The sequence below is a fragment of the Acartia tonsa genome, chromosome 6, assembly GCF_053477335.1.
Source record: "Acartia tonsa isolate MP-2025a chromosome 6, ASM5347733v1, whole genome shotgun sequence".
Lineage (NCBI taxonomy): Eukaryota > Metazoa > Arthropoda > Copepoda > Calanoida > Acartiidae > Acartia > Acartia tonsa.
The window spans coordinates 49,208,773-49,223,153 of NC_137265.1; the positions used below are offsets into that span (position 1 = coordinate 49,208,773).

Below are 14,381 nucleotides of genomic sequence, written 5' to 3' on the forward strand. Positions count from 1 at the left end.
AGAAGCTACCCTGTTAAGGAGAACCCGATCGGTGCAGCGGTTAGCGAGATCCTTCGGTACACAGATACACAAACACACAAACAACCTGTTACTTTAGTATAAGGATATGTGCCATTTATAGATGTGTATAAATATTTATATACAATATATGACAGACATAATTTGTAAAAATGCTTGCGTAATCATATGTTTGGTCATCAAATCATGCCTGAAGAAATAGTTAAATAATCATAAAATATAAACCACCAAAAATCGTTTTCTCTATAAAAAGGAACAGTCACATTGAATTTTTAGCGAATTTTTAGGTAAAATGTCTTTCAAAAACTCATAGAAGTGCTATATTTTTAACAGTCTGACAACTAAAAAAAAATAGATTACTTATTTATTTTAAGATTATATCGATTGTTTATGAAACCATTTTCATAATTCAAAAAATTAATTAACATGTAAAAAAAACATTTTGGATCAAGCTAATATTTGAGGGGTCATTTTTAGGTAGGGCGTCTGCTATTTAACTCTTCCCCCCTACACTTCTACGTGAGTAGAAAATTGACCTTAACTGTTTGATTTTTTTTATTCCTAATTTTTAACAAAACCTCCTATTTCTATGTCCTTGCATGGATGGATGTTGTTATAAAATACAAACTATGGCAATGGATATAGAATATGTGGATATTATGACAGGGGAAATTTTGTCGTTAATTTAGGTTGCTACAATGGTCTTCATTTATTGGTCAGTAAGGGGATGGAGTATAGAGGGGTGGATATACATATCAGCCAGCTGGATATCTATAATACAAAGTAGAACGATGTTTGTCTGTCCGTCTGTCTGTCCCTTAAGATCTCGGTAACCACTGAACCGATCAGATTCTACTCTTCAGGGTATATACCTATTGGTCCTGTGGTGGTTTTAAGCTATTTTCTTGGGGGGTGGGACACCCCAAACCCCCAAAAAACAAAAAAATTCCCCCATTTTTTTTTTTTTTTTTTTTTTTTGCTGAAGATTTCCTTGGTCCTTTAACGAATTTCGCCTTAATTTTTTTTATCACCTTTTGGGGCAAAGCCCCTAGAGGCTAGGGGCGAAGCCGCTAGTCCTTATAATAAAGTAACATGATGTCTGTTTGTTTGTTTGTACCGAAGGATCTCACTAACCGCTGAACCGATGTGGTTCTCCTTCACAGGGTAGCTTCTCATAGGTCCTGGGAAGGTTTTTAACTATTTTTAGGGAGGGTACCACCAATCCCCAAAAGAGAAATCGCCCCAAGAAACCCCCCCCCCCCTATTTTTTTTTACTTTTTCTTTCTAAATCTAAAATAAAACAAAATGTATTATCGAATTTAATTTCCCCTTCCTCAGGTACCCTCTAGCCGCTAGTAGAATATATAGATAATTATCCGTGTATACGAGAATCTGTCATATTATCCACATATCCTATATCCATTAATATTACATAATTGTGTATACAAGTAAGTATAAGTAAGTTTATACAAAAAGTGCAATTGGGGATTTATAACTAAAAGCCCTCTTATATTACCCAAGGATCTTTGGGGATAAGACAATGGAAGATAAATTGAAATTAAAAAAAACCACCCCTACTAAAACACTATAGAAAAAAATGTAATAAGCTCTATAAAAATTGCTTTGTTTTCTAAAAATCTAAAATAACCCAGTACTAATGTCCAACATATACTACAGAATTATTACTTTTTAGAACTGTTTTGAAAGATTTTTTGATAGTTTGGTTAATGGCTGAGAAGCTTCTAAAGCTTTTAAAACTATTTAATATTTTTTTTTATTTGTTACCGTGCTGTAAATGAAGAAGGCTCCAAGTATAATTATTCTTAGCAGTACAGGACTAGCTGCCTTTACAACCTAGATAGATAGATAGATAGTAAGATAGATAGATAGACAGATAGATAGACAGATAGATAGATAGATGGATACATAGTTAGATAGATAGAAAGATAGATAGATAGATAGATAGATAGATAGATAGATAGATAGATAGATAGATAGATAGATAGATAGATAGATAGATAGATAGATAGATAGATAGATAGATAGATAGATAGATAGATAGATAGATAGACAGATAGATGGTAACATATATGGTTAGATAGATAGACAGATAGATAGGTAGTCTTAATAGATAGTTGGATAGATAGATAGATAGGCCTAGTAGATAAATATATAAGATATAAAATGATAGATATTTGACTCATGAATAAATTAAGCTTAAATGTAACCAATTCGGTTTCTTTGAAATGTTAATTAAAATTGAAACCTATTCTATTCATACTATTTAATACTTATACAATATTTAGTCGATATATCTTTTCAAAACGTTTTGAGACACTTTAAAAAGATTTAAGAATAAATTGGTAAAATTATTCATTCTTTAATTGATGCTTGAAGTAGCTTAAAACGATTACATAAAAGTCTTTAAAAATATCAATCTGATGAAACTCCGTACGGGGTCAGAATAAAAAAGACGCAATTTATACTAAAGTTGACCCCTGAAACATCTGATATCTCAAAACCTCAACAAATATTGTTTTCGAGAATGAATTAAGGTCATTCCTTTATCTACTACCCTGCCTTGTTTTGCTTTGCATATTATGCATTCATAATGTATAAAAATAAGTGTTTACGACATTTATCTAAACATCTTTCATTTTAAAGGTGAAATGTTATACACCCCTTCAAGGCCTACATTATTTTTTTAAAACCTTGTTATATTTATCCTTTTCAATTACAAAATTTTCGATGGCTTTTATGAGGGCTTACCTAACCTTAACCCTTAAAGATTGGGCCCGAGATTAATCAAAAATGCATGAATTGAAAACGTCTAAATAGTAGCCTAGATGATAAAACCTTATATAAAAATAAAATGATGTCAGTCTTTATTTCTATCGTAGGGGAAGCTACTCCTAAATATTTTAGCTTCACTACTAACAAGGGGTTATATCTATTCCACTATTGATATTAGAAAACGTACCAAAACAAAACCCAGTGCAGCCGAAGTTTAAATAAATATCCTGTATTCTTTCCTACTTTAACTTTATGCATATTTACCAAGCGTAGCTACTCTTCTAATAACATTTAATGTCTGTGTGTCCGTTTCGACTTTTTTTAATTTTGGAAATTTCCTTTTAAGTTTTTACTCAAATTAGATTTTTTTCTATTATTATTGCAGTAAAGTATACTCTGAAACCTTTATATTATTTGAAAAAAAGTCTCATGTTTAATGTTTATTAGCAAATCTAGAAACCCTATTTTATTAAACTTTGGGGACCAGAATAACTTACATCCGAGCTCCCCTCTCTCTCTGTTTATTTTAAACCTTTTATATTTTGTTTTTGTATCACGCTCTGTTTCTTTAAGACATATGATAAGCCTTAGTATATTTAATTTTTTTTTGAATGTTATCATTCTTGTTCTTCCTAAGAAGGGAAAAAATACTGTGCTTTTGGCAGAATATAATTTCGACTTTAAGTTGCTGTTAATTTTATGTAATTACGTAATTTAGAACTTTAGTAAACTATGTAAAACCAAGGATATGGGGATTAAACAATTGAAGATAAATATTATGGGTATAGTCCCTTTTGTGGCAACGCCTCTTAAGGGGCGATTCGTCGTATTTTCTAAATGACTATTGACATGACCTCTAGAGAAGCTTAACTCTTGTTAAAAACACGTATAAAAATATTAGAATACAAGTTGTGAATTTGCATTTGAAAACAAAATTTGCTTGACGTTCCACAGTTGCTGCAAATAAGCTGTTTTTTATATTCAGCCAAAAAAATTCTTGTAACTCATTGTAGACAATGTACGGGGAATTTTTGTAAAATCCCCATTATTATAAACAATCTAACACTCATACAGAATGAAATTATTTGTGGACACCTCTGTTTTGAACTCCTTAATGAAAGTCCCAAAAGTTTTGAGCCAAACTGAATTTTCATTTAAACAAAAACTAATTTTTATGCTAAAATATAGTTTAATTTTAGTTTTTAATTTTCATTTATTTCTCCGAAGTAGTCGTTTTTTCCCCCGAGGTTATTATACTTTCTTTTAGTAATTAATAAAAATTCTAAAATCTCCAAAAAAAATTTAAAATCTTAAAAAAAAAAATCTTCTAAAAATATTTTCACAGATTTTTATATAAATATGACTGTATAGACATGGTAACTTCAGTCGTGCGAGGCTTGTGGTGCAGAACTGAGATTCTGTTCACTGGTTGCCATGCTCAGGAAAAAAAATGACTACCTCGGGGATAAAAATGATACCAGGGAAAAAAATGATACCAGGGAAATAAATGACTACCTCGGGGATAAAAAAAGAATATTTACATCCACTATTTAAGGGGTCGTTTATGTGAGAATGAGCATTTTTTTCTTTTGTGTTTTAAACTACTAGATTAAAATAAAACATTAACTTTGGCGCGAAGCGTCAAAAATATTCCTAACCCTGTAGAACTAAATCTTTGATTATAGATTAGATTTTCAGGGAGGGGGAATCAGTGCTTAACAGTCACTTTGTGGAAAATCGCCAAATCATACAGAAATGATGGAACACCAATTTGCATTTGTTGAGGAAAAGCTGAAAATAAATTTGACTACTCATCTTTTTATCAGCGAAGCTTTGCTACAATTTGAATATGTCCGTACGTCTATTCTATACGTTCGTTCGTCTTTACGGCGTAACGGAGAGCTTGAATTACTGTTAAACTGTGGACATTGATAAATTCTATACCTAAATTATTAGCAATTTAATTTTGCAACTTTATATTATAGACAAAACCCTGAAGGGACCTACATTAAGCTTCCCTGAAATGTAAAACTCAATTTGTTTAGTGGTTAGCGAGATCTTAAAGATCACGCAAACAAAAAAAACATTGCTGGTTTATATCCTTATAAAAAAGTAACAGGATGTCTATGTGTTTGTATTTTTGTACCAAAGCATTTCGCTAACCGCAGAACCGATCGGGTTCTCCTTCACAGGATAGCTTCTCATAGGTCCCGGGAAGGTTTAAAACTATTATGGGGAGTGTACCACCACCCTCCCAGAGTAATCACGCAATTAACCAATGAGAGGCCACTATAAATTTGGTCAATTACGTATTATTTACGTATTATTTTTTAAAAGCATTTAAAGTGCCACTAGAGGCCTCTGGGGGCGTAGCCGCTAGTGTAAGGATAAATGATAGAAGCATGTACAATTATAAATGCTGCTCACATTTATTTTTTAAATAATTTGTTCAAATAATCACAAAATTGAACTGACATGGATATTATAATCCTTGGTAAGAATGGTGTTGACATCAATTTATTTCACATTTTCATGAAATCATTGACCATTTATTTTTTCTACTTTTTTGCATTTAAATGATTAAATACCTATTTGTTATGTAAAGAGTATCAATCAAAGCAAGATAAAAAAAAGGATGACAACCATAAAAAAAAGTAAAAAACAAGGGGTTAAGTATCTTGAATTTCAGCCGAGAAAACCACATTACCCCCATATTTTTATGAAAGAACGGAAAAACGAACAGACATATTGAATTATAGAGTAGCTTCGCTTCTATAAGAGGGCACAATAGTCTCTAAAATATTATTCAGCTTAATTTAAAAATTAAGAAATTTTATAATTATCATATTTAAGAAAGACTATTCATTTTTACTAATTTGTAATTTAAATATAGAATAGTTACATAATATTTTGTATTAAATCAGCAAATTATATAACTGCTTCTATGCCTCTAGAAGCTTCTAGAGGACTTGAGGGGGGGGACAACCCCCCCTCCAACTTTAAATTTTAGTTTTTAAAAAAAGTAAAATATAGTTATAAACTTTCCCAAGACCTATCAGTAAAGGAGAACCATAGCAGTTCAGCTTGTTAGTGAAGGCCGAAGGACCAGTATAACAAAACTTGTATTTATTTATAATTTTTTTTAAATTTTCATGGAAAATTGTCTATATTACGATGCTATAAATGATTTTTTTAGAAGGGCTGAGGACCGGTTCTAATCCAGCGGATATTAATCGGTTTAACGTGGAACATAAATTCTTACCTTTAGCTCTCTGTATTTGTATGTAAACAGTACAACAACTGGTAAACATCCTAAATACAAGTTGATTAAAAACTCTAGAGATCACACAGTTTATCAATTAATTATTTGCCGCGAAAATAAACCAATCACATGTCTCCTTGTCAAAACACATCCAATGATATGCTAGCATTTTGGCAAGGAGTAACGTGATTGGTTCGTTTTAGCGGCAAATTAATATATGCGGAAATTAAAAGTTCATATGTATTGTACACGAAGATTCCTTATACAATAAGGTTTAATCTTAAAATTAGAGAAACTCAGCTTACTTACAGTTTTGGATGTTGTCATCCTTGTTTAAAAGTAATCTTAAGGCTATATTGAATTAACTGAAGTCATAAATCTCTTTTAAGTATACATTAACGAATATTTAATTAAATTTTTAAACCCATAGTACTAGTTAAAACTATATATCTACACATAACAATCAGAAAAGTTAAAGTTAAAGTTATTAAGATTGTTTTACAATTAAAATTAATGGCCAAAATATGTCACTACCTACTATAGGGGTGTACACAGTGTTTGGACAGGAAGGGGCGCGAAGAACGTACAATTATGTACAATTATGAGATTAAAACTAGTTTTTTTAGTCCCGAGGTGCCGAAGGCACCGGCTAAAAAAACTGGTTTTAATCTTTTGATTGTACATTTTTATATTCGTAGAAAGAGCTGGATATAATACGATGCTAGACATAGTTTTTTCGAATGGATGAGATCCGGTTCCTGTCCACCGAATTCGAATGAATACGAGAAAATTCATTATAATTTACAGTCGAATATATACTCCCTCACTCCCAGGCCATTATACAATATACATTTATGTTTGTTTAATTTGACCCTTTGAATTTTAATTAAATTAATTCCAGTGTTCCGGTTAGGAGGTTGACAATTTTTAGGTTAGGTTAGTTTAGTTTGGGTACAGGTAGCCCGTTTGATTAGGACCCCCTGCAGAGGTAGGCATAAAAAAAGGAGGGGAATGGGCGGGAGTGATTCTGCGCTTTGAGGAAAAGTACTTTTATCTTGATTGGATGGTTCAAACTATCAGTGTCTAAACTTTTCAACAGCTAAAGAAGAAGTTACTTGATTGGGGATGTGAAGGTTCGTTATTTTAACCTTTTTTGTCTCTTAAGATCCCGAAAAGTACTATTTTTAAAGAAGGGAGAGTCATGAACACCTTCCCAACTTTGAAATGTAATTACAAATCAGTTTAATTTGCTTCATTCAAAATTAAATTTGATTATTTCCAAGAAATTCGTAGAAAATTGTAAATTCCATATGAAAGGGATACTTTTATATAAAATATCTCTTATTAGTTATCTAATTAATTTTAATCTGGGATCTTTAGGGATTAAACAATGAACGATAACAGTTATTTCTCGCATCGTATCATAAACAGCTTTCCGCGGATATAAAATGTACAATTATAAGACTAAAATCAGTTTGTTTAGCCCCGAAATACGTATGAATGAGAACCGGTTCTAATCCACCGGATATTAATCGGTTTCGAATGAATACAATAAAAAAAATTTCCTCTTCAATTTTTGTTTATAGAACTATCCCTTATGTCACTTTGTACAAACTAATCCAGATTCTATTTGATCCCCCTATAGTTAAACTTATGAGGATTAAAATGTACAGTACATTGTACTTCTTTTTCTTTCTGTTAATACTAGCAGCTACGCCCCTAGGGACACTTGAGGAGGGGAGAGTCGAATTTGAAAACCCAATTTCTTATTTTTGATTTTTTAAGAAAAAGTTTTTTTTAAAAATTTGGAAGGGGTGCCCCCTCCCATTTTTAATTTAAGTTAAAAAAATTGTTTGGAGGTGGTTAATTTTTTTCCTAGGGGCTATTTCTCTTGGAAGGGTGGTGGTACCCTTCCCAAAATGGTTATAAACCTTCCCGGGACCTATGAGAAGCTACCCTGTTAAAGAGAACCAGATCGGCTCAGCGGTTAGCGATATCCTTCGGTACAAAAAAAAAGACATACAAACATCCTTTTAATTATAAGAAGGTTTTACAAGATTTTCTCTTTTAACTCTAAGATTCAAAAACTAGTTGATAACAAACCCCTTCAATGACTCCACCACTTTAAATACATTACTCTAACCCAGCTCATACCAATAACGAAATTAATTCGGAAAAAAATCACCAAACCTATACGTGTTTTTCAGCTGTCGTTGGGGGGCAACACATCGTAAAATTGACGACCTCTCCATTTGCCCCCCAAATATTATTTTAGATTAATTTTGCTTGTTGGGTATACCTTATTCCTGACTCTAACCTACTTTTATCATTGATTAAAATACATTTTCACATGAAAAAGGAAAAATTAACGTGTCTGTTAATAGATAAATAAAATAGAAATTCTGATAATTTTGTAACAAAATTTTCAGTTATGTTTCATAACTTTGATGAAGTATTTTTAAAGTTTTTCCTTTTTATAACGTGTTCGTTCAAACATATGATAATTTTAGGCTTATTGTTTTCCAGTTTTGTATGAGGATTCTTGTCACAATTAGGTATAACCTGGAATTTTAAAAAATCTTTTACCCCTTTCACAACTGTTCAAACATGTTTGTTAGAGGGTTAATAATGCTATAGACACTTTAAAGAACTATTTTTGAACTTCAGAGTTTAATGTCTATCTATTGATAACACACAGGAGGACCAAGAGGATAGTTCTAAGAACCATTTTGAGATTAACGATGCATTTTAGTGGTCCAATGTTTAAGAAGGGGGGTCTCATAACTCTTTTACACAAGTTTGTACATATTTCTAGAAGGTATACGTTGTTAATGCTACAGACACTTATTTCATGGACCATAAACATTAAAGGACCATTCTAGCACCTATCACTTACCTATGATAACACACTGAAGGACCAAGAGGATAGTTCTAAGAACCATTAGAAAGGGGGTCTCATAACTCTTTTACACAAGTTTATACATATTTCTAGACGGTACCCGTTGATAATGCTTCAGACACTTATTTCATGGACCATGAACACATTAAAGGACCATTCTAGCACCTATCACTTACCTATGATAACACAATAAAGTACCAAGAGGATGGTTTTAAGGACCATATTGACGGTGACAATGCATTGTCAGGGGGTGAAGATGATCTTTTACCCTCTTTTACACAAGATTATACATGTTTTTTAAAAGGTTGATAATTATATAGACACTTATTTTGGGACAATAAATGTAAAAGAACCATTTTGAAACTTTAGAGTTCTATATTTATCTATAAGTAATATTACCAATGATAACACACTGAAAGACCAAAAGGATAGTTCTGAGGACCATGTTAATGGTAACAATGCATGGTAAGAGTGGATAGGGGATCTTTAAACCTTTTTTTCACAAGTTCATACATACTTTTTGGAAGGTTTGTTATGCTATAGACACTTATTTTGGGGACTATGGACATAGAAAAACATTTTAGCACTTATGACTAAGGTCTCAACACAACTATTTCCTACCTATGATAACACACTGAAGAACCAAGAGGATAGTTCTGAGGACCATGTTGAGAGTGACAATGCACGGTGAAGAATCTGTGCACTCATCACACCCCTCAGCACACTGCAGGCACTGGAAGCTGGACAGGTGGTCGTAGTACGTCCAGTTGGCTCCCTGAAATCATTAATTAAAATTATTGGTAGAAAAGAATGGACACTTCAATCCAATGAAAGAATAAAACTTTGGGTACCAAAAAACAGGCATTTAAATATAATAATGTAAAGGATAAATTTATTTTTTAAATGTATCAAAATTTTTGTCTTCTGAAGTAGTTGGTTTTAATGATTTTTTTTCAATACAGTTTTTAAAATCAACTACATTAATGAATATGCTTTTTTTTCACTAGACTATAAAAGGCAAAATAATAAACAATTAGATGTGTATCAAACTATATAAAATACCTCAGAGCTAAATTTCATAGTAAAAAAATTCATTAACTGGATTTTTTTTACAAGTTAATATAATATAAGTTTGTATTATATTTATTTTATGTATATTAAATAGAATTGTTTATCAAATGTCTGATATGATGTGCCTAGATTGTTTGTGAATATTAATAAAAAATAGTGCCATCACTTACATCAATAGTGGACCACCCCCCCCCCCCCTCCCTTACTACTAAATTTTAGTATTGCCAATACTTTATTTATGCTTGGTTAGGTCTTGGCAGGGATTAGACATCAGAAATAAATTGTTGTACATCCCAAATGATGATAAAAAATATTCTTTCTCTAGATTAAATTGTTAGTGGAAATTTTGGACGTTTAAACCAATCAAACAAGATTTAATTAAAGTATTCAAAGTCTGTAAGCCAACGAATTAGATAGCTTGTTTTATTAAACTTTTATACATGGTATTATTTACAGGTCAATGTCCCTTCCCTCCTTTAGCAATAACAGCTAGAGCCAATCTTACAAAAACAATAAGAGTGGGTTACAATTGGTTCATTAGCAATTTATGGGATTATTTTCCAGATATACCGTACCTATACTGTGTGTAAATATTTATAAAAAAATGTATCTTTCCACTTTTCTAGTTTTCCTTCTTATATACTTCTGTGTTTACAGAATGATTCTTGAAAACTATTTTGTTCTTAAAAAAACAACATCATATTGAAATGGAAGTTTTTCTTGAGTGGAACATATTGAATCGCTTTTTTATTAGCTTTTTTAGCTTACCATGTATATTGACATACATAAAGAAGGTGTCCTAACTTTTGTGATTTTTTTAAATAGCTAGTCGGTGTTTTTAGAATTTAGATATGACTTTGGTTTATTTGTAGACCTTTTATTTTGGAAGTAATTTAAGTTTTTTAAAATAAAGTTGGTTTTAAGGTAGCAAAACGCAACAAAAAAGAAAAAAATAGCCTTTATGAACAAAAATAGTAAAATCTTTAATTTGACACCTTACTTTTTTAATTCTGTTGAGTTATTATTGAAAACCTTTTTTGTTGAACACCGTTTGAGCATTGGGAGCTTGTCACGGATGGGTTGAAAAAATAATTTATTTTATTTTAAAGTTAGTATGTTTTTCAACCTAAAAAATAACAAAATTAAGGACACGTTCTTTATTGTTTTGTAAAATCTATGGCATTAAAGTGTAAGCTTGTTACGTTTAGTGCGAATGTGTTAAGACTAAACTTTCTGCAAAATTAGGGGTCATTGAAGAATTAGGGAGGTAGTTGCCTGGGGTAATGGATGTAGAATATACGTGGACATAATAAAAGGAGAAAAATTGTGTCAATTTAGGTTGCTATTACCTCAGGCATTTATAGGTCAATTCGTTTATCCAGTAGGAGTGGGGGAGGATCTTCATTTTAGCCCTCTACAAGTTTTACTTCATTAAAGTATATGATAATCTGGTGTAAGATCCATGTAATAATTAATCCATTCCTGGCATATACATTCTATAAATAAGTTTTTCTTGCTTCACCCTTTACAATGCATTGCAACACGTGAAATCAATATTCTTTGATTACAAATAACTATCTTCATGTAATCCTTGATACAGAGATAGGTCAATAAAAATATATTTTTGAGTAGTAGTGTTATAGTTATACTGCGTGTAAAATATATATTTTTCTTTTTTTGGTGAAGCACATTAATTTATCTTTATTTACCTATTACTGTATTATGACGTGTATTCAACAAGGAAAACCAAAAAGTTTGGTTCTTAATTGGGGCACAGATACACAGATGGTGTCTGTATTTTTTTACATTGCAGAAACAGACAAAGACCAAAGTGTGTTAAAAATCACCCATGTGACGTCATAAAAATGAGGGAGATGAGAGAAGAAGAGGGAAAGAAAATCCCTAAAAAGAGATGGATAATCCCCCACGTTTTTAGACTTTATTTGTATAGATACTTCGATTATTACATACTGCCCAATCATACTAGAAATCATAATTTCACAAATAATGATAATAGGACAACTTCATCATGCTAAAAAAGTAACACATAACAGGTTTAAAATGTACCTACATTTTGGAATCAATAGCTGGTCCCTTAATCAGTAAATTGGACCGATAAGAACACTGTGTAGGAACAGTCCAGCCATATTATTGGCTAGAACTAGTACACATTTTGGTATGAAAGGTTGGTATTTCATTTCATCCAAATATTATAAGTCATCTTAAAATAGTTGATTTTCATTTGCTAGATTTTCCTTTTAAAGTTTGATGGATTATTGTGTTTGACAACCCATCTAGTTTGTGTAGTAAATCTATTATTTAGTTAAAATTAGAAAAGAAAAGGATTTTGTCATTTTGATACACTGCACTGCACTGGTAAACAGGTAGGTAATAAAAGTTCCAAACTAAACATTTTGCACAATAATTTGTGTACTTTTTTCACTGCTAAAAAACATTTTAAAAAATCTCTCAACAGATTAGTTTTATGTATTTTTAAAGCGTATTTTAGTGGTAAAAAAATTTTGGTTGCCTACATTCAAAAGCAGTCAAGAACATATTGGCAAGATTTCAATTGGTTAAGGGAATCTACACTACAAAATTTCTATTGAAAGAATAAAGAGTTGTTTGATGCATATTTGTTGCAGTTGTTTTTATAAATGTTACTTTAATGTTGTATCTAAATACCTTTAGATAAATAAACCCTAAGATCAATATTTATTCATTCATTTGTCCAAATAGAAATCCATTTCTATTTTTTTTTATTGGATTCTATCATTAAGTTGGTTTTAGGATAATTTTCTGCCCCCTTCTTACACCCTTGAATGCACAACCCAAGGATTCTAGGGGCACAACCACTAGTAATTTATTATTATTTTTTGGAAATTTTGTCTCTATTTACATTGTGTAAACGAATGTGTATAGTTTAAGGCTAGTTAACAACAGGAAAATTGGATAAAAACTTTTACAAAAGTAAGGAAAATTTTTGTTTGTTATGGGGAGTTGAAAAAGTTAAATAATTTTTCAGACTATAAAAACCTATATTCTATGGGATGAGACAATGAACGATAAATTAATGTACAACCCAATCATGATAAACAAAATTTCCTTTTCTGTAAATTAAACTAATGGATTATTGATTGGTAAGTTCACTACTGCTGTTTGAATGGAACGTTAACATTTATAACAAATTTTCTCGTATTCATTCGAATCCGGTGGATAGGAACCGGTTCTCATCCATACGACAAAATTATGTCTAGCATCGTATCATGTCCAGTTTTCTACGAATATAAAAATAAACAATCATAAGATTAAAACCAGTTTTTTTAGCCCGTCACTTCAGCACTTGTACTTTTTATATCCGCGGAAAGCTCTTTATAATACGAAGCTAGAAATAATTATTCTGGTACATTTTTCCCTGCTTTTATTGTCAATGTAATTACCATTATGGCAGTGTGGAGTTTACTTAACACCAGTTTACTTTAACGGCCAATCATAGACGTCCAAGGGGGGGGGTAATGGGGCGATTACCCCCCCCCCCCCAAAGATTTTGGGAGTGCCGTAGGCATCCCAAATTTTTTTTTCATTTTACCCCCCCATTTAAAATTTACCCCTACCCTGGGGGTGCCGTAGGCACCCCCAACCATTTAGGAGGGGGTAAATACCCCCCCAAAATAAAAAATCTCTAATAAAAAAATTTTGCGCGCTTCGCGCGCATTTTTAATACTAATATTTAATAAAATTTAAATTACCCCCCCCAAAAATTTTACCACGGGGGTAAATTTTGAGGGGGGGGTAAACTAAATTTACCCCTGCCAACAGATTTCAGGGGGGGTAAGTACCCCCCAAGCAAATTTTACCCCCGGGGTAAAAATTTTGGGGGGGGGGGTAAAAAATATTTGCGGCGCGCTTCGCGCGCCATTTTAGCCCCCCCAAAAACGAATTGCCCCCCCATTGAAAAATTTTTACCCCCCCCTAAAAAAAAAAGCTTGGACGCCCCTGCGGCCAATGGTTGCGACTTTTCTCTATAGTTCACTTTGTCCGTCAGTTCGTCCTTTTAAAAAAATCAGCCAATTTTATTTTTTACGTAGTTATGCGATTTACGTTCTTACAAAGAAGGAGGGGAAATTGTTCGATTTTAATTTATACTGGTTCCCAAAGTTTTGCGAACATTTCCACTGTTGGCTTTGGGGACTTATTTGCCCACAAAATTGAACAAGATAACGAAACCTCTTCGAAATTTATTTCTCTTGAATTAATTCATTTATTGGTTACAGCTGTAATTAGCCACTTAAGCAAACTATGGCTAAACGACAAGCCGCACCAAATGGCCTACAACTA

General features: G+C 31.9%; 1 protein-coding gene across 1 annotated transcript in view; it reads right to left on the bottom strand.

Annotated features, from left to right (window-relative positions):
- LOC145322856 (uncharacterized) overlaps positions 1-14,381 on the bottom strand; it is a 125,216-nt gene that overhangs the window by 35,405 nt on the left and 75,430 nt on the right. The window contains exons 13-15 of the mRNA XM_080165181.1: positions 9,594-9,747; positions 6,074-6,123; positions 1,804-1,872 (exon numbers count right to left, since the gene is read on the bottom strand). Coding sequence (XP_080021307.1) covers positions 1,804-1,872; positions 6,074-6,123; positions 9,594-9,747 — 273 coding nt within the window. The remainder of the gene's footprint in view (positions 1-1,803; positions 1,873-6,073; positions 6,124-9,593; positions 9,748-14,381) is intronic.